Source organism: Ambystoma mexicanum, chromosome 1p (genome assembly GCF_040938575.1).
Source record: "Ambystoma mexicanum isolate Mex_15411 chromosome 1p, UKY_AmexF1_1, whole genome shotgun sequence".
Taxonomy (NCBI): Eukaryota; Metazoa; Chordata; class Amphibia; order Caudata; family Ambystomatidae; genus Ambystoma; species Ambystoma mexicanum.
Window position 1 is genome coordinate 1470748781 of NC_090921.1, and position 22988 is coordinate 1470771768.

Here is a 22988-nt window from a genome sequence, read left to right on the forward strand (position 1 = left end):
CTGGTCCCTTTTGGGCCTGTCGGTGCTTGCTCATCCTCCTGGTCGCCCAGCTCCATATTCGGACCGGTCAACAGTTCGCTGGACACTCTCTGGATGTCATCCTCCGTCACTAGGGCGTATTTGTAGCCTTCAAGCTCGAAAGAGAGTGAGAAGGGGTATCCCCATCTGTACCGGACCCCCTTGGACTGGAGCAATTTTGTCAACGGAGCGCATAGTCGGCGTCTTGCCAGTGTGAAAGCTGACAGGTCCTGGTAGATTGAGATCCGGGCCCCTTCCCACTCTACTGGGCCTGTTTTACGAGCCAGTTCGAGGATCTTACTTTTCTCGGCAAAATAGTGAAAGCGAACAAGAATAGACCTGGGGCCTCTGGAGGAAGCGCCCGCTCTGTGGGCCCTGTCGATAGTGGGCACATTCGTGTTGGCTCCTTCGAACAGCAGACCAACCACTGCGCTGACGGCTTTATTAATGTCCGCTTGCGTTTCACCTTCGTGCTCCGGGAAACCTAGAAAGCGCAGGTTGCACCGACGTTCCCTGTTTTCTAAGTCGTCCAACTTTAAGGAGCATTTCTCTTCCCTCCTTTCGAGCTCTGCCAGGCGCATATCGAATTGGGTCTCGAGGATGTCGTTGGAGGCAGTGTTATTCTCGAGCGCTAGAACTCTGTCTATTTTGTCAACTTTCTTATCCAGGGTGTCCAGTCGCAGCGCTATATCTGCCCTGAAGCCTCTAATTTCCTCCAGGAGGGCCGCCATGCCCCTGGTGACAGTGCTTGTGTCCGCCACTTCCTGGTGTGTCTGTGCCGCCATTTCAGGACTTACTTGGGGGCCCGGGGGCGGGCGGCGAAATCTCTGTAGTGCCTCCTTCCAGCTCATAGGCCCCCCCCCCGGACATCTCTGACACGAGGGGCCTACCTCCAGGAAGCGTGTGTTCAGGGGGGCCTCCCCGCCGGCTTTCTCCAGGCACCGGGGGACCCGGCGGCACCGCTCTGGGCCCTCCCCGGACGCTGCGGAGGGCTTGCGTCTGTCCCAGGGGGAGCGGGTCCAGCTACATCCAGGGTGCGCCCTGCCACCACTACCTCCCTCCAGGGAGAAGGGGGGAAAGGCGCCAGCCAGCGTCGCTAGGCCTAGTCACAGGCCGCTCTCTAGCCCGGGCTCCGCATAGTTTCTTTTGGAGCCGCGGTGCCCAAGGGGGGAGGGGTCCCTCTCCCTCCAAACTTCAACGGGCCGCGGTTTCGCAGCGGCTCCACTGCAGAAGTTCAAATTTCGGGGTGATGTGCCCACCAACGTTGGCAAGGTGGGGGTATGGTTTGCTCCTCACTCCGGGGGTGTGGGGGGGGGGGCGGTGCTCAAGACCCTCAAACGGTGCCCAAAGGAGGAGACGAGCTGAGATGCGTCAGCACATCTCTGCGCCCCCTGGTGGATCCGGCAAAACAATCTTGGGAAGAATACGTCCAGGATTACCAATGGTGCTATTTCCTTGGCTGGCATTGGCAGTTGATCTTTTCAACTGAAAGCTGAAGAGCTGTAACCAGTGGATTTCTGTTTGAACTTTTCTCATTTGGAAGGCTTTCTTTTTCCTTTGGAGCCCTTGGGGAAATAGACTTTGTAAGGTCAGTCCAACATACAGGTTATTCTCTATTTTGCTGTTTATAATTCACTTTGAATGTTTTGTTTAGTTTGAGGGCCAGTTTGCTTTTTTCCTTAGCCTTTAGACCAGGTAGGGTATTTTCTGGTAGAGTAGATTTAGTGAAGATTTCTTTGTAATGTCTTTTAATAAAATGCTTAATTTTAAGAAAATCACCTAGCAATTCAGACTCCTTGCAAGATCCCAACTGGCAACCAGTCAAGAAAAGGATATATTTTAAACTGCATTGTTCACAGAGCAATAAATGGCCAAGGAGTAGAATTCCTGCAAGCAAACATCTCCATGTATAGACCAAAGATCCCTGAGATCTAGCAGTAACCTTGGTATTGAACCAAGACAAGATTTGAAAATGAAATATGGTGGATCAGCCTTTTCAAGGAGCTCAACTAAACACTGTTAATCACTTCCCAGGGAAATAGGCACAGCAAAGGAACATCTAACCTTCAGTAAAGTACTAAAAACCTTTGATTTGCTAACCTAAAACATCAAACCAGGGTCTAAGACAGAGGTCCCCATGCTTTTGTGCGTTATGAGCAAAATCTGCATATCAAATGAACTGGCGAGCAACAGCTATTCTTCGACCGAACAGATCGGTGTTCAGTTGCAGGAAAAATGATTGCAAAACAAATTAGAAACGTAGGACTGCTAATAGAACATTTTAATTTTCAATACTTAAGTTATCTAGAGCACGTACAGTTCTAGTAATGGACATTTGAAAGGCCTTTAAATTTAATTTGACATTAAGTGATTGTTTGCAGGAAATGTTGAGGTAATTGAGGGGTCAGTAGTACTTGTTTAGACAGATGGGACCAGTCAAGTTGCTCAAAGATATAGGACTAAAGAAACATTACTACGGGCTTCAGGTTCTCGAGCAAAAATGTTTAAAGAAATGTAGTGCAAATGTTTGTACAGTAAAATTGGTTGCAAATGGAGCACTGATTTTCGGGTTTACTTTGTGGTTCTTCCTGTGATCTTTAGAGCAGATCTTGCATTCCTAAGACCAGTAATGCTGTTCCTCGGTCAATGTGGACTGTTTTCTTCAGGAATGTTATGAAATTGTGCATTTTTTAATTGAACAGATATTGATCACTATCCTCAAGTTGATTTTCCAATGGCCAAGGGTAGGCACCATGAAAAAGATTTGTAACGAGCAGAGGGACTGGTTGGCGATGCCTAAGCTCGACAAGGAGACATTGGAAAGAATTCCTGATTCACAAATTAAGATATTAGCTTTAAACTGTTAGTTCAGAGGCCACAAAGGAAAGTGACTTAGTCTTTCGTTGAGAAACTATCCGGGACAGCTATTGCCAAACGGCAGCCCCCAGTTCAGCATGAGTTCCAGGATACAGAAAAGGATGCCAGATGGTTCGATGCAGAATGTAGACTCTCGAAATGAAAATGGAACCATGATAGAAGAGGGGTGTGTATATGGCTGATCAGATTAATCGTTTCAAAGGGGCATATAAAAATCGCTAAAAGACAAAAAACATGTATTTTTTGGGAATCAACGTGCGCTTTTTGTTTTCCAATTTCACCAAATAGTTTTTGCAATTGTCGAGTTATTATGCTTGGACCACCAGCCCCCCATGGTTATAGTCCAATTTCCTTACTGGACATTGCCAGTAAGATATTCTCCAAATATGTTTTGCTGAAACTGGAGGAGTAACAATATATTGAAGCCCTCCCAAGCAGGTTTCAGGGGCGGGCTTATTTCATGTAATGGCTATATTGGCATATAATGGCAATTTTAAAGCTTCTGGGTCCTGTTAAATTGGTGATAAGTAGTTGGGAATAAGAAAACCATTTCTGAAGGATTGAGCCACTTTTCTCTCCCCAAAAGGGAATTTACACAAAACTTGACGCCAAACATTGGTCGGAACTTTGAGCATTTGACGACCACTTTTTAGCGGGGTATAGTGATGTTAACTGGGTATTTGGAATAATTAATTGGCTTATTAATGTTTTAACAGTAACGCACTTCGATTTGAATAAAGGGCAAATGAATTCTGATTATCCACGTGGCAGATGTGCAGAGTATCAAACGATCAAGTTTTCTACTAGAACACTAGGTAATAATAATTCTGATGCTTATGAATCTGCTTAGTTGTTACATGCTGTGCATATAGTCCGACATCTAGTGGTACTCGCAGATTATTGCATTTTGTCTTTCGAGGATCGAAAGTGGACGCCGACATGGAAGTGCTTGTAACTCTATCCCTAACGTGACGTGTAGTGTGCCCAAGATCCTTCGCGTGTCGAGGTCCCTCAAATTGTTTTCTTCCACCCAGCTAGCTGGTCGTCTTATGCAGAGCTCGGATAAAAATGGCTATAATAATTTTGTCCACGACCTTTGGTCATTGTGTATTATTCGTCCCCTCCATTGACTACTTACAGCCAACGCCGAAGACCGCAGAAGACATCTCCAGACTTGGCTGGCTGGTGCTCAGGTCGATATGGTCAACCACGTGGCCTCGGCCCTCAGGCCAGGACCTACACAGTAGGGAGAGTGGGGTCCGGGGCTCTTGTTTCTTTTCAAGAATGCATTTTCTTCTCCCCTTTTCCCTTCTGGTTTTGCTGTCGCTATAAACCTGAGCTATGGACAGGACAACTTTTTAAATGTTGCCCTTCTTGTAAAGGCAAATATCCCAGGAAAGACGCGCACCGGAGGTGCAATAAGTGTCTACCTCGAGATCACCACAAGGAGTCCCGTTGGTCTTGCAATGTGCAATGTTTTACATCTGAAGACTATAAAAGAACGGCGATTTAAACGGTGGGTGGCATATGCCATGATGCAGGCTGAGGGTAGCTCCCACGCCGCCACAGGTGCTGAGAGTGGCAAGGAATTGAGCGACAGCCGTGGCTCAGACGCGGAAGCCATCAACCTATCTTCGGAGCAGCCACGCTCTGAGTCGTCCGTCCTCGGCAGGCAGGACACCGGTTCTGCTATGGGGAGTGTACACCCCGACAGGGACGCACGCACTACACACAAAGGAAACCGCACAACCCCTCGAACGGCCTCGACGGACTCCTCGGGACGGTCAAAGATCCAACAGGTACGCAGATATTTTCGCGAGAACCCTCCGATCCAGTGTGTCGGCAGCCCACCCTGCAACCGTCTAGGTGGCATGCGTCCGGGTATTTCAGTGACAAGGGCGTCGGCACCAAAATTCATAAAAGTGCAGAGACTCCTCAGAAAAGCGCGCTGACACCGGTTTCGGCAATGTCGAAAACCGTGACAAAGCCGCCAGGGCTGTCTAAATCCCTTCAAGATACGCCAGAGATCCTCGAGTCTCGCAAACATCATCTCTGCGGCAAATGGGCCCAGAGACACTTCGAAAGACACATACAGAAGGTCAGGAAGAGTATTCTGAAGGTTCCTAGACCCTGTCTAACACCCTGGCAGACAAAGCCTGACAGCCTAAAGAGACAGTTCCCCCAAGAAGGGCCACCCCACCACCCTCCCTCCTACACCACTCTGGGTCATCCTTATGGAGCAGGGACATGTTTGAGGGGTACATGAATAAACTTTCAAAACTTGTGGACTTTACCAAAACGTTTCACTCCCAAGAGACCTAGAGAGGATGACCTATATCCTATGAGGTCTACATTTCAAAGGACCTTCAGTCACTCTACTCAGGAGGAGGTATTTGATCTGACAGAACCAGAGGATGCCCCTCAGCACCCTTATGATCAGGGTGAGGATCTCTTTGAAGAACCTGTAGACCACTTTTGGTAATGTTTCACAAAACAAGTAATACCACGAGCCAAAAACCAAGCCATGGTACACAGTATTTGTATGCTCACTGCCTAAACGGACGTATTTAGCATTTGAAAATAACGAAAACCAATGTGGTGAAGAATGGCAAGCATACCATTTTTGAAAGAGTACAGGCTGATCTTTTGAAGGATAGGTGACTTGCGCAGGTCAGAACAGCGTACAGTGCCTAAGGCAGTGACTAAATGTAGGGCACATTAGTGAAATGAAAGGGATGCAGTAGGAAATATATGAAAAAACTTGATCACAACCAAGAGAAAACGTTCTACCATCTCAGAGGTATCCCGATATAATATGGTACCTCACGTGTGGGTGCACTGTCCCTGGCCTCAAAGGAAATGGCTAAATCATGGGTATGGCAAATGCTCTGGCAAAAGTGTATTAGATCCTATGGGCAGCCGATAGATTTAGGGCTGAGGCATTTCCCCCACAAATGGAGTAACCATGCATACTTTTTTGAAAAGAAGCCACATATGGGAATTCAAATACACCCAGCATGCATTGTTATAGTAATTTCCTTCCCAGAATGAATGGCAATGATAAAGTTGAAAAAATATAGTGTGTTGTACTTGCTACTGGGAAAACACGAAATGCGCAGCAAACCGTGCATGCCCTACCTTCTCAAGTTGCCACAGGTGCCTCGATGAAAATGGTTCTTCACGTATGTGGGTGCACTGTTCTGTGACGAAGGGAAAGAGCTAAACTGCCACCTTGGAAATCCTCTGTGAATAACATATTTGGGCTTGCACCAAGCATATGTTTTGAGGACTCTGGCAGCACAACCACCAAGGACAGTTGGAACCCCATGCAGTTTTGAAAAGAAACAACCCAGGGGAAGCCAAATAGTCTGGATTTTGTTGATCGAAAAATCATTTTGTACCCAGAATGCACGGCAAATGGGAAAAGTTGAAAATACACTATTTTGATGTATTAGCCATTGGGAAACCATAGAAACAGACGGGGAACACAATTTTACCGTCCTACATTGACACCAAACGCCTTGGGAAGACTGGATTTTTGCCTTGTGGACAACCCAACCATTGATTCGCTCCTGGGGTGCCGCTGCCTCCAAGGTAAACTGGGAACCCCATGCATTTCTGAAAAGACAGTGGGAATCCAAAGAGGTCTCCGATGCGTGAATCGTGCTAGAATCGCTTACCCGGAATGCACTGCAAAGTTGTAAATGTGACAAAATACACTATTTTCCCATGTTTCCCACTGTGAGATGACCGAAATTCTAGCAAAACACCACCTGCCCAGTGGCGGTTCCAGGGAGCCCTGGCAGCGTCCACATCCCTCCTCGGAGGGAACAGCTGTAAAGTAGCCCAACCAGAGCTCTAGGTCAGCCGGGGGTGCTGCCCCAGTCCTGGGAGTCTGCCTCGCATGTGGCCTAGCCCCAGCCCAGCAGCAGTTCCATGGCGCCCCGGCATGGCCCACGTCCTTCCCTGGAGGGAAAAGCTGAAACACAGCCCGGCCAGAGCTGCAGGGCGGCTGTATGAAATGTGCCCCTCCCTAGGGGCAGATTGGCAGATTCTGCTGCCGATAGGCTCCCTCAGAGGGCAAAGATTGTATGATCCATCCTTTTTGAGTCCAGAGGGGAGAAGCCTGCTTGTCTGGCAAGTGGCCCCTCCTTTCTCTCCTATAAGGAATCCCTGAGGGTTTAGTAGCCACTGCTGCTCCCTGGGTGTGGCAAAATGGTGGAAAATACCCCCAAATCTGTCCCACCAGGGTAGCAGCAAGGATCTGCACCTCCTGGGGGGCATAGTAGGGAAGAGAAATTCCAAGACACCAGATAGTCTTACAGCTACGGCCACCTGTGCACAACCCACCCCAACATCACACAACACACAATCACTAGCACACACCCAAGGCCCTGAGTCATACGGTTATAAAGCATGGGGCCTCCCGTACCAACTTCCACATGCAAAACCACACACAGATGCCAGTTCCTCCTGGTTCTGAACGCTTGGAGACTGCCCCTGGGTGGTAGCGGTGCGCGGTATAAATCAGCATAACGTAACCTTCCTGGTAGGGCTGGCCCACAGGTCCAGTCCTTTGCTTCCCAAGTACACCAATCTGTATACACCAGCATGTTTTACTGATCAGTACAATACAGCACCCATCTGCCCCCAAAGAATGCAAAACCTTGTGTCACCTTTTGTGACAATTTTCAGGGATGGAGGTGGGTGTCTGTTTAGCCCGTTGTGGAAACCCCACCCCATCATCCTTTCCCTGGTGGCCTAATGCTCCTTTCTGCTTCCCAGAGCTGGCAAAATGGGGCCAGACCATCAATACTGTCCCACGCCCCCAACGGGAAGCAGCAAGGATTCATGAGGGCTGGCCAACATGCACTGGGCCAGTCCTCCCATGCCCCCAGGTTTGCCACTAACAATGTAGAGGAATGTTGTTTTGCTTTGCTTGGGTGCAAATTGGTGCAAGCCAGCACCAATTTTTCTGCAAAGACTGCAAAACATATGCCATTTTAGTGAAATTTTTGGGGATGGGAGGTTGTTTGGCCTGGGGGGCCCCCACCCCAAAAATCAGATCCTGCTTATTGTGAGCAGGTGCTGAATGCTGCAATGCATGGCATTTACTAGACTGGTTACAAAAGAAAATGCTTATTGAGAAGCTTGTTACAGGCTAAGTAGCAGGAACCGTCTACTGTTCCCATGGTGCTTCACGCGTCACGGTCCCTCATAGTTTTTTGTGCCATCATTGTCGGTCGCTCAAAGCGGAGTTCCTTCGGGCTATCGCTATTACTTGCATACATTATTAATTATCGTATACTCTTACTGTCCTTCGTTAGCCTTCCATTACAGGACCTTCGGCAACGGCTTTTGTCGACGACTGTTCTAATTCATCTCAACGAACTTCAGACGGCCTCGGCCCTCACAGTAGGGAGAGTGGGAGTGGTTCATTTCTTTTCCCTATGAGAATGCATATTCCCTTCTCTACCCACCCAATTTACCAGGCTTTCTTCCCCATACCCTACGGAGAATACACAATTTCAATTTTGCCCATCTTACAACTGAAAATTTCCCTCGAAAGACTTGCACCGGGTGTGCAATTTTTGTCTTCCAAGGGACCATAATGAAGGCCACTGCAAATCTTGCAAGCTCTTCAAGCCCAAGACTCTTAAGGACCGTAAGACACAGCGTTGGGCCCACCATGCCATGCAGGCTGAAGCCGCCATGGACGTTGAGGGTGCCTCCAGTGATGGCCGCATCAGCGCCTTTAGTGACGCAGAAGGCGAACGAGATCCGTCAGATACCCGCGTGCAAGCCCCCGACCCCATCACGCAAGCCGGTGGCTCTGCTACGAGGACAACACCCGACGGCACTGGCACAAACAAACATCACCACACAAAGCACGCAACCCACGGCCAAAAGTCGACTTCAGTGCTGACCGGAAGGACGCACACAGCGTCAAGGGGGAGGGCCGACAGTTCCCTGTTCCCTGGGCCATCGCGCTCGCCGTCGCCTCACGACGGGCCCCCGAAATCGACCGGCAAGTCCGGATCTAACGCTGAGCACAAAACCTCCAAGTCCACACACGCGGACGACCGAGCATAAAAAGACACGTTGACTGCCCTCTTGCATACCGATCAACGACAGTCAAAAGACCCATTGAAGGCCTGTGCGAAGACCAGAGCTCGAAGATTAGTGCGCTCATCAAAAAATACATCCCGGACATGCTACTAAAAGGTGGGACATCGAAAAATTACAAATCCTCAAAGACATTAAAAGAGGGCTCTAGTTTAGATACTATGACCCAAGGGGAGGGGACCATTTCAGGCGCAATGAGGCACACAAAAATCCCTGTACCTGATCCAACACACACCCCTCTTGCCCCCTCTAGTGTCCCAAGTTCATCCCAATGGTCTGCAGAAGACATAGATAAGGACATGAGATGGATGTCTTCACTGGCCAATTTCTTTAACCACCCAGAGGTGTTAGTAAACCTTCAGGGTATTCCACGCAGCAGACCACCTAGTGGAGCCCCAGTTACACAGCCCCCACAAAGAGATCCCGCACACACCACACAAGCACCCTCCTCTCAGCAGGACCCAGGGCAGCTTGCTTGTTATGAGTCGACACAGGACTTCCAGGACATTGGAACATGCACTGACACTGTAGAACAAGGGGACATGGGGGATGTAGACCAGTTTTTTACGATGACGAGCACCTCTACATTATACAGCCGCCTGATCATTCAGACCCACCGGTGGCAGACTCACCGGTCGACAATCAAATTCAATACAACTATCTGCTTCTAAAAGCAGCAGAACATTTTAAGCTAGATCTGCAGGAGACCCAGGTAGACCAGGACTTTGTTGAAAACATTTTGGGAGATAAAAAGGCCACTACCCAATTTATTCCAATTCTCCATTCTGTACACAGGCGAATTCAGCCCTCTCTAGTGACCCCTAATATAACACAGGCTGTGAAACCGCCTATAGTCTTCCGGCCAGCTCCCTCAGACCCCCTTTACATCAGGGGACAATTAAAACCATAATCATTAGTGATTAGAACCAATAGAAAAATAGCACAAACACCTTTAGCCTCTTCGTAAGGACCCCTGGATAAAGAAAGTTTAAAAGAAATAGCTGCTTTTGGTAGGAAAGTAGCCTTTTGGGCAGCTTACCAGGTGAGAATCGCCAACAATAGCACCTTACTGGCCAGCTACAACTGCCATAAGTGGGATGCGTTGGCCGAACAAATAGCTTCAGCCGCAGAGCCCCTTAAGTCTCAACTGGCTCTCTCGTTGTAGAAGGTAAAGCTGTTGCAAAATGCATTCTTAAGAACAACCTAGATGCAGCAGATAATGTGGTGGTGGATAATTGCTGAGGGCACGTTAATCAAACGCCACATATGGCTAAGCCAGTCTGGGTTTAAGCTCGAAACACAAGCCACTCTTCTTAATATGGCCATAGAGCAAAACGTGTTGTTCAGCAAGGCAGTAGAGACTCCCTCAAGAGCGCCAAAGAGTACAATACCTGCACTAGGGCAAATTACTAATAAACCTTCCAACCAAAGAGAGGGTTATCATTTTCGCCGCTTTAGCGGGCAAAACCCACAACGGCGGTCAGGGTATAACCAGGGTTAGAGCTCGTCCCGAGCCTAACCACAGGTACAGTCCTCTCAAGGTTTTTAAATAGGCCAGAGAAGATCTCACGGCAGGGGTAGATCCTCCTCTTCCAGAGGCTGCTCAACACCGCCCAAACAATGACCACCCACTACAGGGTCCCTCCCATGCCACTCCAGTAAGAGGCTGCATAACATACTTTACCCACGTATGGAAGGGAATTACCTCAGACAAGTGGGTACTTTCAACCCTGGCGTACGGTTTGTATAGAACTGCTACAGCAACTCGCCAACCATCCCACAAGGCAAAGGACCACCACTAAAGGAGAAAAGCGCATCCTATTGGAAGAGGTGGTGTCGCTGCTATTAATGGATGCCGTAGAAGTCCCAGCGAACCAGGTAAACAAGGTTGTCTATTCAATGTACTTCCTTGTGCTGCAAAAAAAGATCGCGTGATGCGCCCTGTCTTAGATCTGCGCCCTGCAAACGCAGCCACAGAAATTCTGCATGACAACGCTACAGGAAGTAATCCCACTGCTAAAGCTGAGGAGCTACATGGCAACCTTGGATATGAAAGATGCATACTTTTCATATTTCAGTCTTCCCAATGCACAGAAAATTCTTGTGTTTCAAGATGGCAAACCAGCACTACCAATTCAAGGTGCTTTGCTTCGTCATAGCATCCGCTCAAAGGGTATTCTCCAAGCTACTGGCGGCGCACCTACGCTGGGAGTCAATCCCAGTGTACCTTACCTGGATGACTGGCTGATCACAGGAGAGAATCCCGAAATTTGCAAGCAAAGTACCCAATGATCAATCTAATTTTTCAAGTGTATTTCTCAATCAACGAGAAATTCGAGCCTTGTACCAAAACGTTCCTAAGAGCTGTCATAAAACAGAAGAGGGTCTAGACTTTCCATCAAAGGAAACCGTACAAAACATACTGCTGCAGATAACTCTATCTAGCCGGTTGCCAGATAACCGTACGCAAAGCAATTGCGCCCAATACAAGAGTGGTTGGCGAAACATTGGTCTCGGGCAAACAGTCAGTGGGACGATCTAGTGGTCGTTTTGCCAACCCTAGTACAAGCTCTGCGCTCGTGTACAAAGGAGAATCTATTGAAGGGAAACCCCTTCTACGACCTGCGGTGCAATCGGTTGTTAAAACGGACGCATCTGTCACCTGGTGGAGGGCCCATCACCTTCATCTCACAGCGCATGGTCTGTGGACTCAAATCACAGCACAGAACCACATTAACCTGCTGGAACTCCTAGAAGTACACAAAGTGCTACAAGCCTTCAAAGCACAACTGACAAATCAATCAGTACAAATTCTCAAACGGCACCACTGCAATGTTTTATATAAACAAGCGGGGCGGTACACATTCTCCAAATCTATCCAGGCTAGCAAAGCAAATATGGAAGTGGGCACTCCCGCGGTACATGTTCCTAACATCACAACATGTTCCAGGGGAATTCAGTACTCGCTCCACTAGGGGGGGGTACAAGAGCTACTTTGGCTTTTATCGCAAAGGTCCCGCTGGACGCCATTTGCAAAGCAGCTATATGGAGCTCAGTACATACTTTACTCACTTAGGGCATGGGAAACAGCTGCTCCCAGGGAAACACCAATGTTCTGCTGGCATGGGGGGGCAATTTGTGGCCTGACCCTGCAATTATGTTCCAGCCCTCCAGAACACCTCCCCAGACTGCCCACACCAACAATCCAGCCCCACCAACTCCATTGACATTAGGCCCCAACCGTAGACAAAACCAGACTTGAATAACCATGCTGCTGTTTCTTGCATAAAAACCCTGTAAACAAAAGAAAACGTTCATTATCTGGTCAGCCCAGCAAAGAAAATCATAACTCTCAAGCTCCTATCACCACACCCCATCTAGTGACCAACACATTTGCCTCTCCCTAGGGGCAGATTGGTAGTTTACACTGCCAATCTGCCCCCAGTGAGGGCTAAATTACATTCCCCATCCATTTGGTCTGGGGGGATCCCCCCTTGTCCCCTCCCTTATAAAAACCATCCCTGGTCGTCTAGTGACCCCCCTCAGTGAATACACATTTGCCTCTTCCTATGGGCAGATTGCTATCTGCCCCCAGGGAGGGCTAAATGACATGCCCCATCCAGTTGGGGCAGGGGGGGTGAAGAGGGCCACTCCCCTTTTATATAAAAAAATATCCCTGATGGGCACATTGGTGTGCCCATCTGCCCCCAGGGCAGGCAAAACGCACTGCCATGCTTTAGGGGCAGGGCAGGAGGGGAAGGGAGCCGTTTATATACTAAGCGGCGCCCTCACCCCCGACTTCAAAAAAGTGTCCCTGGTGTTCTAGGGGCATTGCTGGGCCCACGCCCAGCAATTCTTCAACAATGGTGTCTTTGGAAAGGGTAGAGTCTCCCCTTTCCAACGACCCCTCCCTCGATCAAAACGGCATAGAAATGCTGGATATAGAGGGAGGAACATCTTCCTTTTCATTGCCGATGCAAGAAATGGCTGCAGCAGTGAAATTTACATCCATTGTCACATCAGCGGGCATTATGCGCACTGGCGTGAAACCTGAAGGAAATCCAACTGCTGGGCTGTGAGGAGGAATCTCCTCATCCTCGCATAGCCCTGGGGTTGGATTTCCAGTTTGTGCGATCACTGCAAAGCAGTGATCGCACAAACGAAAGTGCTAAAAAGGTTGAGGTATCTCGTCCTCCGCACTGCAAACGTACTGAGGACGATATACCTTGTCCGTAGCACTTAGGGGTTAACCTGCATCAGAGTGCTTACCTGTTTCACCTGGTTAGTTATTGATTGATGTATTCTAAGTGAACCTACTGGTGAATGTATATATTTGTTAAATATAGTTTGTGCCATAGTACCAACTGCTGCTTTCTTTTCTTGTGTGTTATGAAAGACCTAATAAATTAAACATGCGGTCTAAGCTGAACTATTGTGTGTTATTGTGTGTGGACTCGTTGGGGGCCCTACACCGGTCTCACTCCTGACACTACGACTTGACAGATCTTCCACGCACCTTGATTCAGGTTTTGGATAAACTATCAGAGCTCCCTGTTCCTCATTGGCATGAGCCAGTCCCCCAATGACACACAAGGTCACTCGCACAACGGTTTTTACAGCCAGCTAATGAGGCTCACCTTTAATGCCACACACCCAGGTCTACCTTAGCAGCGTATTTGTCTGTATAGGGCCCGGAACCTGGCTGAATCAGTTCAAAGCACAATCAAAGGGTGCAGGGCCGGGCTATGGGTGAGCTCTATGCTATGGCCAGTTACTCTAAAAACTGTTTTGAGTGGCTGCAAAACGTCAGTGGAAATCCTGTGGACCGCAAAAAGTTGTACCCTAAAAAAAAACCCAAGGGGCCCCTGACAGAGCGATTAAGCAAGTTTAGTGGTCCCATATAATGGGACAGCATATCCCCCGCCCCCGAACCCACCAAATAAATGTAATTCTAATAAGTTATGTTAGTGTTTCCAAGAACAATACTACACTCAGTCCCGTTCCAGTCTTAATTTAGTCAGGATCAATCTTATGATAAATATTTGACCGTTATAGCAAATAAATTAATTACTTTTGTACTCTGCTTATAATTCTTGTTTACGTTTCCTTTCCAAGCTTTTTTGACTAGTTTGGTTCAGTTCAAATAACCCAACTGTTGTAGCCTGATCTTAGTTATCAATGCTGGTGTCAATATCCCTAATTGTACTATCTGAGAATAGTGATGTAAGAGATGGCAGAAGGCATAGCTTACAATTCCATGTAGCTTGATGTAGAAGTGAGGGGGGTACCTTTTGGACCTTCTCTCTCAGGCTTTTATAACCATTATGTCCCATCTGTTTAGACATACCCGATTTCTTTTTACATTTTCAAATCCAGCAGATTTGATTTTTTAAAGATAATGTGTTTGCATCTTTGTTTTAGAACACAGGATCCAACATCTGCCTCTTCGTCAGCCACTGGTGCTGCTGTTACTGCTGCCACTGCTGCCTCTACCCCCGTATCTCAGGCGACACCTGTTCAGCCATCTACCTCCAACAGTGCCCCTTCAGAGAATAGTAGTGGCACAGCCGATGGGATCGGCAACAGCCGGAGCAGTGGGGTACCGACGACAACCACTCCTTCAGATGGAACGCCTAGCAATCCAGCATCTCTCCTCTGTGAGTACATACTATTATTTACTAGTTATTTTGTCATCTGCTCAGCAATTAATCCTCAAAGCACATGGATTTTTTGTATGGACTAATTTCATTGTTATGCCCAGCAAAAATGAGGTTAGATTAAGCCACTGTTACTTGTCTAGTGCATGTGTGCTTGGGCTGGTATTCGGCACACATGCACAACACAAATAGGGCATCATTGAACATGAATAGGAGGAAGGATAGGTCAGGGGCAAACATGTTTGTCTTGAAAGCAAGACAACGCAGCGCAATTCCGGTTCGAATCCGGATCTCACGCTTGGAAAACACTTGCTGGTGTTAAGTTATAAATAAACAATACAATGCAATAAAATGTATATATATTTTTTTTAATATAGGCTACCAACGCATACAAATGGACATTCAGAACCCCCACAATCGGTCAGTAGAAGTATGTCCTCCTACAAGCAATATCTGTAGTAACTGTCACTACTGGACATCAGTAGGCATCTATTAATTAACCAGTATAGTTTTGCATGACCCCCATCAGGCAATACCAGTAATAATGCTTCCCTGTCGTCCATCAGCCAGTAGGCCACTATTTTTCTTGAAAAAGACAGGAATGATTCTTGAGCTTGTGAGCGATGCTATGCCTTTCACATGTTGCACCATCCTACACACAAGCTTTTCTGACCTGCACAAGATTTGTATTTACTCCTATCAAATTCTGTAAGGGTTCGAATAGCAGTCATTTGATCGATTCCATAGTGAATAGAAAGTGATCACTTCTCAGAAAATGTATTTAAAAAGAAGCCCTCTACCCAATGTGTCAGCGTTCAACTTAAAGAACAGAATCACGGTTCAGATAGAATAGGTATGTTTAATCCCTAATACTGATTTTCTTTAGCCGCACACAGCATGTTATTCCTATTTCCCTTATTAAAAGGAATCAATCTTTTGAATACAACCAATTTGTCAGCATAACAGTTGTCCAGTTGTGCAGTGTCTAGGCTTGGGGGTCCCCGCAGATTTGGTCAGATAAATCAAAATATCAACAAATGGAGCTAACTTAAATTGTGCCACCTCTCCCAGTTGCTCTAATTTCTGGAACCAGCCAGAAACTCAACTTGTGCTACAACTAGAATAGATAGTGGACATGCTTCTCTAATCCATCTGGACTAATCTTTAGAGAAACTGTTAGGGAGAATTCTCATAAATGTGTTAATTCCCTTTACTTTGCTGGATTTTTGAGGACTTGATTATTGTTACCTGGAAAACGTGCAAGCCTTTTTTCCCCTACTCTTTCATGCATTTTGATGTGTTTTACTCTTGTGTTCTTTGATTATGGAGTTTTAGACCACTCCATAGGCATCTTTTTTGTGTTACATAGCACCCTCAGTGCAGTGACGCAGGGATGTCTTTTAGACTTACCAAAGGTTTAAATACATTCTCTCATTCTCTGGTATGAACTACTGTTTTCCAGAGAATGAAAGGTTAAATTGACTTTACTAGTCTTTTTAAATTCCTAGACCAGCACACACTATCTTAAAATGGAGTGCTGGAGGGGTTATCTAGTATCCCCTGTGTCTAGAAACTCATGTAGCAGTCAAATGGTAGCCTTTTCTATCAAAATGGCTGATGGCAGTGGTTTTACAACGAACTACCATGATTTTTCCCGACCGCGAACTCCGGAAGCTAAAAATCACGGGAGCCATGTTTTTCAAGATGGCTCCTTAAGCCCCTTTGTTTAAACAGATCCCGGACTTCTTTTTTTTGCAGTTTCTTTTTGGAAATGCCTTTCTAGTGTTTGTCTCTGGGCGCCAAGCCAGGTTTGGTCCCTTTGTTTCTATGCCTTTGGTTGGCTTCAGGACTGAAGTGAGGGAGATGCCCGAAACACCCTGTGCTTAGTCTCCTAGGAGACCCAAATGCACTCTAGCGTGATTGGCTGGCTGACTGTTCGGCAAGGACAGCCACCCTGATGGGTGAGTGGCAGCTAGGCTCGAATGAAAGGAAGAGAACTTTTTAAAAGGAGTCTCTTGGACTGGAAAGCAGAGTCGACCACTGGAACAAAGGAACCGAAGACGAGCTGGAAGACGTTTGCCCTGTGAAGCCCTGCTGCAGGTCCGAATTGCCAAGTTCATCTCGACAGATGAGCCCCTTCAAGGATGACGTCTTCCTTTCAGTTGGTGGGACCAATGAACTCATAAGCCACCTGGATACGATTCTCAGAGCTGGTTAGGATTAACCAGAGGGAAGGACTCCAGCTTGTATGCTTGACGACAGCTACTTAAACCGAAGATCTTCCATTTTGCATGCTTGTTTGACCAGTCCCCGTGCAGTGCAGGAGTCCCCCGACATCCTCCCTCTTGTCCCCACACCTGAGGCTCAGGAACAGCGGGATCTGCAGGAACTGCCAGGAACCAACGTCTTCAGCTGCATCTTTTCTTCTTAAGGTACTGTGCCAACCCGATTGAGAGAACTTAACCTCTTGCAGTGAAAGTTTGTGGAACTTTCTCAACTTGCAGCCCTAATCAGCTTGTGACCCAACATATGATTATTTTTCATACAAACTACTTCTGAGAACTTTGGCAAAGACTTTACCGTTTACTACAAGAACTTCTCTTTTTTATCCAAGACACTAGCCCGTTGACATTGGCTTAGGCCTATTGAACTGAATTGAGTCCTCTAGTGAACAAACTATTTGCACTGCCTAAAAGTATTTGTGATCTATTTTATTAACTGAAATGCCATTTTGCTCCTATTTCAGGGGAGCCTAATTTACCCAAATGTATTGTTTTGATATTGAAGTGTATTTGTGTATATTAAGTTGCCTCCTTCTAGTGAATGTTTTCTAAATGACTCTGTAATAAATTGGTGTTTTACCAAGAAACCTTGAGTGGAAGGGTCTACTTGAACCACTGTGATTGTAAGACCTATGTGTAACATACTTTTACTGCTCACATTCTCTCTTGAGATAATCCTGGCTGCTCAGCTCGCGACCAAAAACTGTGTAGTACAGACTTATACCAAAGTTTGGTTTTGCTTACACCTGTAGTCCTAATTGTATGTGGTGGTCGCAGAGGGTACTGCATGCAATTCTGCCCAACAAACTGTTTGCTAACTTCTTTCGTGTATGCCAAAAGTGCATGTAAAAATCTATGACAAACTGAATACTGTGAAGTACATTAGGGTCGAGTCAGAATTCCATTTTTAGTGTTTCTTTTGCTAGCTTGAGCATTTATCTACACTTTTTGCTGGTATTTTGTTTCCCTAGTCTTTGTTTTTCATTAAGAGATCTTCTCCATAGGTCTCTGTTAGAAACTATTCATGTAGTAATCTTAGCGGCTCACGTGGCTCTCCTGGGTTGGGATGCTTCAGAGCCCTCCTTTTTGATTTTATCTCCAGGAAAGTATGGCAAGTATCTTGGGAGCTGCACACTGCCTTTGGCTATAACACTGTTTCTTAATGCATTTTGCCCATGTACTTTGTTTTTGTGTTTGGACTTCTAACCCAGCGGAGTGGTGTAAGCGCTATGACCTGAGGGTGCCCAAGCACGAGATGGTTATAAACTGCAATCATGGGAGAGGGAGGGAGAGAATGCACAGAAAAGAAATACTGAATAAAAAGATGCATTTTAATATGCCCCTGAATATATCTAGATCAATGGAGTGCAGAGCAGCAGCAAGTGCTCCATAACATAGCTGGTGCCATGGAGTCAGAGCGGCCCAACGCCTTAGAGCTGCGGGAACTATCAATCTTCATAGTGTTCAGGGTAAAGGCTCCTAATGGATTTGATGAGGCCTGCCATTTTAAGTGATGTTTAATGTATTGTGACATGCAGCCATATAAGTCTGTGTGCCAAGGTTACAATTTTTTTTTAAATTGTCATTTTGTCATAATTTTCTGTTACTGCATATGACTTATAGCAAAAAAACACAATAACAACTGAAAGCCCCCTCCAATTCCCCAAAACTCAAATGTTTGCTTCTGTAAATAACCACTACCCAATCCATGGGCGCCATTCCTCATGAAACGTTCCCACATGGTCGTTTACATCGTGTAGATGTCCCTAAGTTTGTTTTTCCGGACCGCTCTGTCGGGGGCTCCCAGGGACATTTTTGTGCCAGTACGATCCTACCCACTCGTAGCATTGATTCCCATAATCTCGGAAACCTCTCCTCCCCACTCTCCACCGGATGAACTCCCAATAGGCTCTGGAGGGGGGATCTAGTTCTAGGGGAATACCCACAACTTCATCTTCCAACTAAGGACCTCTGTCCAGTAGGTCTGTATCACTGGGCAATCCCACCACATATGGAATGTAAGAGGATTCAATTCAACACTACAGCTAAGTCAACGCCTAGTCTAGAATACTGAATGAAAACCCTAATTGATATATCTTTATGTCCAGTTCATGCGTTCTGGATGACTACCCCTATATAACACCCCTCTCTTGGAATCCTCCTGACCCCACTGAGCCAAGAAGTAGTTCTGTTTTGCAAGTTTAAAAGGTTTATTTGATAATTTAAACAATAGATATATATATCACACTTTCTCCAGCATGGGGTCTGGCATGGATTCACATGCTCATGAATATTCCCCGTCGTCAGGCTGGGAATCCTCGGTAAAGAAAAAACCAGTATCAGTTTCGTTTCTGATCTGTCTTTCGTAGTAATAACCAATCACTGGTCTCTGCGTCATACTGACCACAGCCAATGACTGCCCTCTACCTAAGCACCGCCTCTGGCAGCCATCTTCAGATTTTTACCGCACGTTCATGTGTTGGGATCCTCGTGCTATTGCTCTCGAGCGTTAGTGCTATTTTTCGCGCTTTTTCACAAAAAACTTCGATTCTTTCGGTCAAAAGAGCCTCAAGCTCCACCGATCCTACATCCGATCAACGGGGACCCGTGTCGGATTCATCTGTGCCCCTCAAGGGTGAAGATTTCGTCGAGCTACACTTCGGAGGACTCCAGAAGCTTCTCAGGCCCGGTCTCGGAGATGGCCCAGGAGAAGGGAAGCTCGACGCCCGGAAAGCTGTTCAGGGTCTGCCCTGGATGCCAGCTGCAGAACGTCTTTAAGGAGGACGAACACTCTTTCTGCCTTTACTGCCTTCATGAGGACAAGACGCACGTGGAGAAGGACTGTGCGTTTTGCGGCAACATGTCGGAACGGACCATGAAGGACCGCCATCAACGTCTCGCCAACTGGCTGGAGGGTAAGAGCCCGTCTGGCGAGAAGAAGAAGAAATCCGAGCGGTCTTCTAAGACCTTTGAGGGCGCCCCGGCGACGGGGGCCCAACATAAGGCCAAGCACCGCGAGTCCGCTGGCACCGGGAGCGCCGAACGGTCGGGCTCTACGGGCGCCAGGCAGGGCGCACCCTCCCCGGCACCATCGACCACGAGCCAACGCTCTGGGTCGGGTAAGAGGAAGGCCGAGCACCCGGCGAAGCTCCTGGAGAGGCCCCGGTCGAGCTCTAAGGCAGAGGAGGAGCGTGGCAGTGCCCCCTCCCTCAAGGATAAGGCGGTGAGCGCACCTAAGGTGGTGAAGGCCTTGATCCATCCGACCAAGCCCTCTATCGAAACGGTCGCGGCGGCCCTGGCTCAGCCTGTGGTGGCTGCACCAGTGGTGGCGACCTCAGGGCCCAGAATCTCCCTGCCTCCTCGGAGGGAGTCTTCTTTTGTGCCCATCGATAGGACCCCTGTGAAACCCTCCGTGGGGAAGAAGGGGGGGCAGGGCGTCGTCGTAGATTCGGCCTCAACCTCAGAAGAGGAGCTGATCGAGGTCTTAAGCCACGGCCTAGGCGTGGAAGAAGGCCAGCCCGTCGGAACGGACCCCGACGCAGGTGACGACGACGACATCGTCGAGGATACCGACGGGGCCCCTGCTCGCCCGTCGGATTCCCCTCTGCCAGCGCCGCAAGACAACTCGGCGGCCATTTTGTTGGCCATACAGTCCTTATGCTCCGAGATAAGGACGAGGCTACCGTTACCGACGGAGGAACCTCTCCCGTCGGGGGATCCAGAACCGGGACCTTCTGGTGTTCCCCCTACCAAGAAAAGAAGGATCCATCCACCACCTCCTTTTCAACCGTCGCGCCCCGTCCAGCCCTCCTCCCCGTCCACCCGAGGGGATGATACGGGGACTGACACGGCAGCGACGGGTACGGACGACGAGGCATACGACGAGGATTTTCCGTCGTCACCTCCCACCAGGGCTTCTCCGCCCGACGAGATCGGATCTTTCCACTCCATGATCTCCAGGGCTTCCGAGCTTTTCCAACTCTGCCCTGAGAAGAAGAAAAAGGAAGGCTTCCTTTATCAGCGGCGCGAGGCCAAGAGGAAGACGGTCCTCGCAGTGCCTCTGTTGGACGACATTTGGGATGAGGGCCTTTCCCTCCTCAAGAACCCTTCCACGACGCCAGCTAGAAGAGACCGGTACGAGAAAAAGTACCGGGTCCCGGACACGGCCCCCCTATGCCTCCGGGCGCAGCCTACCCCCGGATTCCGTCGTCTCCGCCGGACGGCGAGGGAAAGAAATTGGATGCTATGGGACGTAGAGTCATCTCGTCGGCAGCGACGACGATTAAAGCGGCCAACGCCTTGGCTATCGTGGCCCGCTACGACAGGGAGCTCTGGTACAAGATAGCTCCCCTGCTGGATTTTCTGCCGGACGACAAGAGGGCGGAGGCCCTGGAGATCCTGCAGGAAGGTGAGGTGGCCTCGGACCACGCCATCACCGTGGCGACGGACATCGCCGACACTGGGTTCCGCCAGCTGGGCAACGGCGTTTGCCTTCGACGTCGTGGATGGCTCAAAGCTACGGACTTCCGGCAGGACGTCCAGACCAGAGTCCTGGACATGCCCTTTGACGGGAACAACCTGTTTGGGAAGACAGTGGACGATTCCCTTCAGGCCATCAAGGCGGATACTGAGACGGCCCGGGCCCTTGGAGTCCTGCAGCAACGACGGACGCCCTTTCGGAGCGGCGGAGGCAAGGGCGCCTCCAAAGGTTCCGGCGGCGGTTTCGCTTCCTACCGTCAAGCGGCCCGCTCGTCGTCGCAAGAGGCTTACAGAGGACGAGGCAAGTCTAGCGGACCCCGCCGTCGTCGCCAAGGAGGTCAAGACGGCAAGGCCACGTCCAAGCAGGATTGAACCGGCCGTGGGGTCGGGCCCCCACCGAAGCACCCCGGTGGGAGGCCGGCTGGCGGGCTTCGTCAGCGTGTGGGAGTCCATCTCCACCGACCGTTGGGTGCTGGACGCCCTGGCCCGGGGCCACGCGCTCGAGTTTCAAAGAAGGTGCCCGCGCGTCCCCCCCGTGGCCAGGAAAGAACTTCACGTCCCTCAACTTCTCCTGGAGGTAAAGGCGATGCTCAGAAAGGGCGCCATCGAACTCGTCCCAAAGAGGCTTCGGGGCTCCGGAGTCTACTCGAGATACTTCCTCGTGAAGAAGAAGACGGGAGGATGGCGCCCCATCCTAGACCTGCGACGTCTGAACAAGTTCATCAAGGCGCAGAAGTTCCGGATGGTCACCCTCCAGCACGTCCTGGGTCAGCTGGAGGAAGGAGACTTCCTATCGTCGTTGGATTTGGAGGATGCCTACTTCCACATTCCCATCCTAAAGGGGCACCGAAAATTCCTCAGATTCGTGGTCCAAGGGCTTCATTACCAGTTCAAAGCCCTTCCCTTCGGACTACGGTCGGCACCCAGGGTATTCACCAAGTGCCTCGCACCGGTGGCGGCGCAGCTGCGCCGCGAGGGGATTCATGTCTACCCCTACCTGGACGACTGGCTCATCCGCGCCAAGACGAGGGAGCTCGCCGTGGTCCACACGGCAAGGACCGTCCAACTCCTCACGGACCTGGGATTCTCCGTGAACTACGCCAAATCTCACCTGGTGCCCGCACAAGTCGCACTGTTTCTGGGAGCGAGGCTCGACACAGTGTCCCTTCTGGCCTCCCCGTCGGAGGAGAGGACCAGGACCATCTTGGGCAAGGTGCAACGGATGTTGGTGGCCGACGCGGCCAAAGTGAGGTCCATCAAGTCCCTCCTCGGGATGATGTCTTCCTGCATCTACCTCATTCCCATGTGCAGGCTCCGGATGCGCCCGTTGCAAGAATTCCTGGATGCGCGCTGGATCCAGACGACAGGCAGCTTCGAGGAAAGGATCAAGCTCGACGAGAGTTTCCGACGAGCGATACGGTGGTGGGGCACCCGCGCGCATCTGACGGCGGGCATGGACTTCCAGACCCCAGCCCACCAGGAGACTGTGACCACGGATGCCTCCCTGGAAGGGTGGGGAGCGCACACCGAAAATCTGCACGCAAGGCGA

At 49.0% G+C, this 22988-nt stretch overlaps 1 protein-coding gene across 4 annotated transcripts in view; it reads left to right on the forward strand.

The window, feature by feature from the left end:
• UBQLN4 (ubiquilin 4) overlaps positions 1 to 22988 on the forward strand; it is a 404884-nt gene that overhangs the window by 112352 nt on the left and 269544 nt on the right. For all 4 annotated transcript variants that reach the window (XM_069607136.1, XM_069607138.1, XM_069607139.1 and 1 more), the window contains exon 3: positions 14443 to 14678. In XM_069607136.1, the coding sequence (XP_069463237.1) occupies positions 14443 to 14678 (236 nt within the window). The remainder of the gene's footprint in view (positions 1 to 14442; positions 14679 to 22988) is intronic.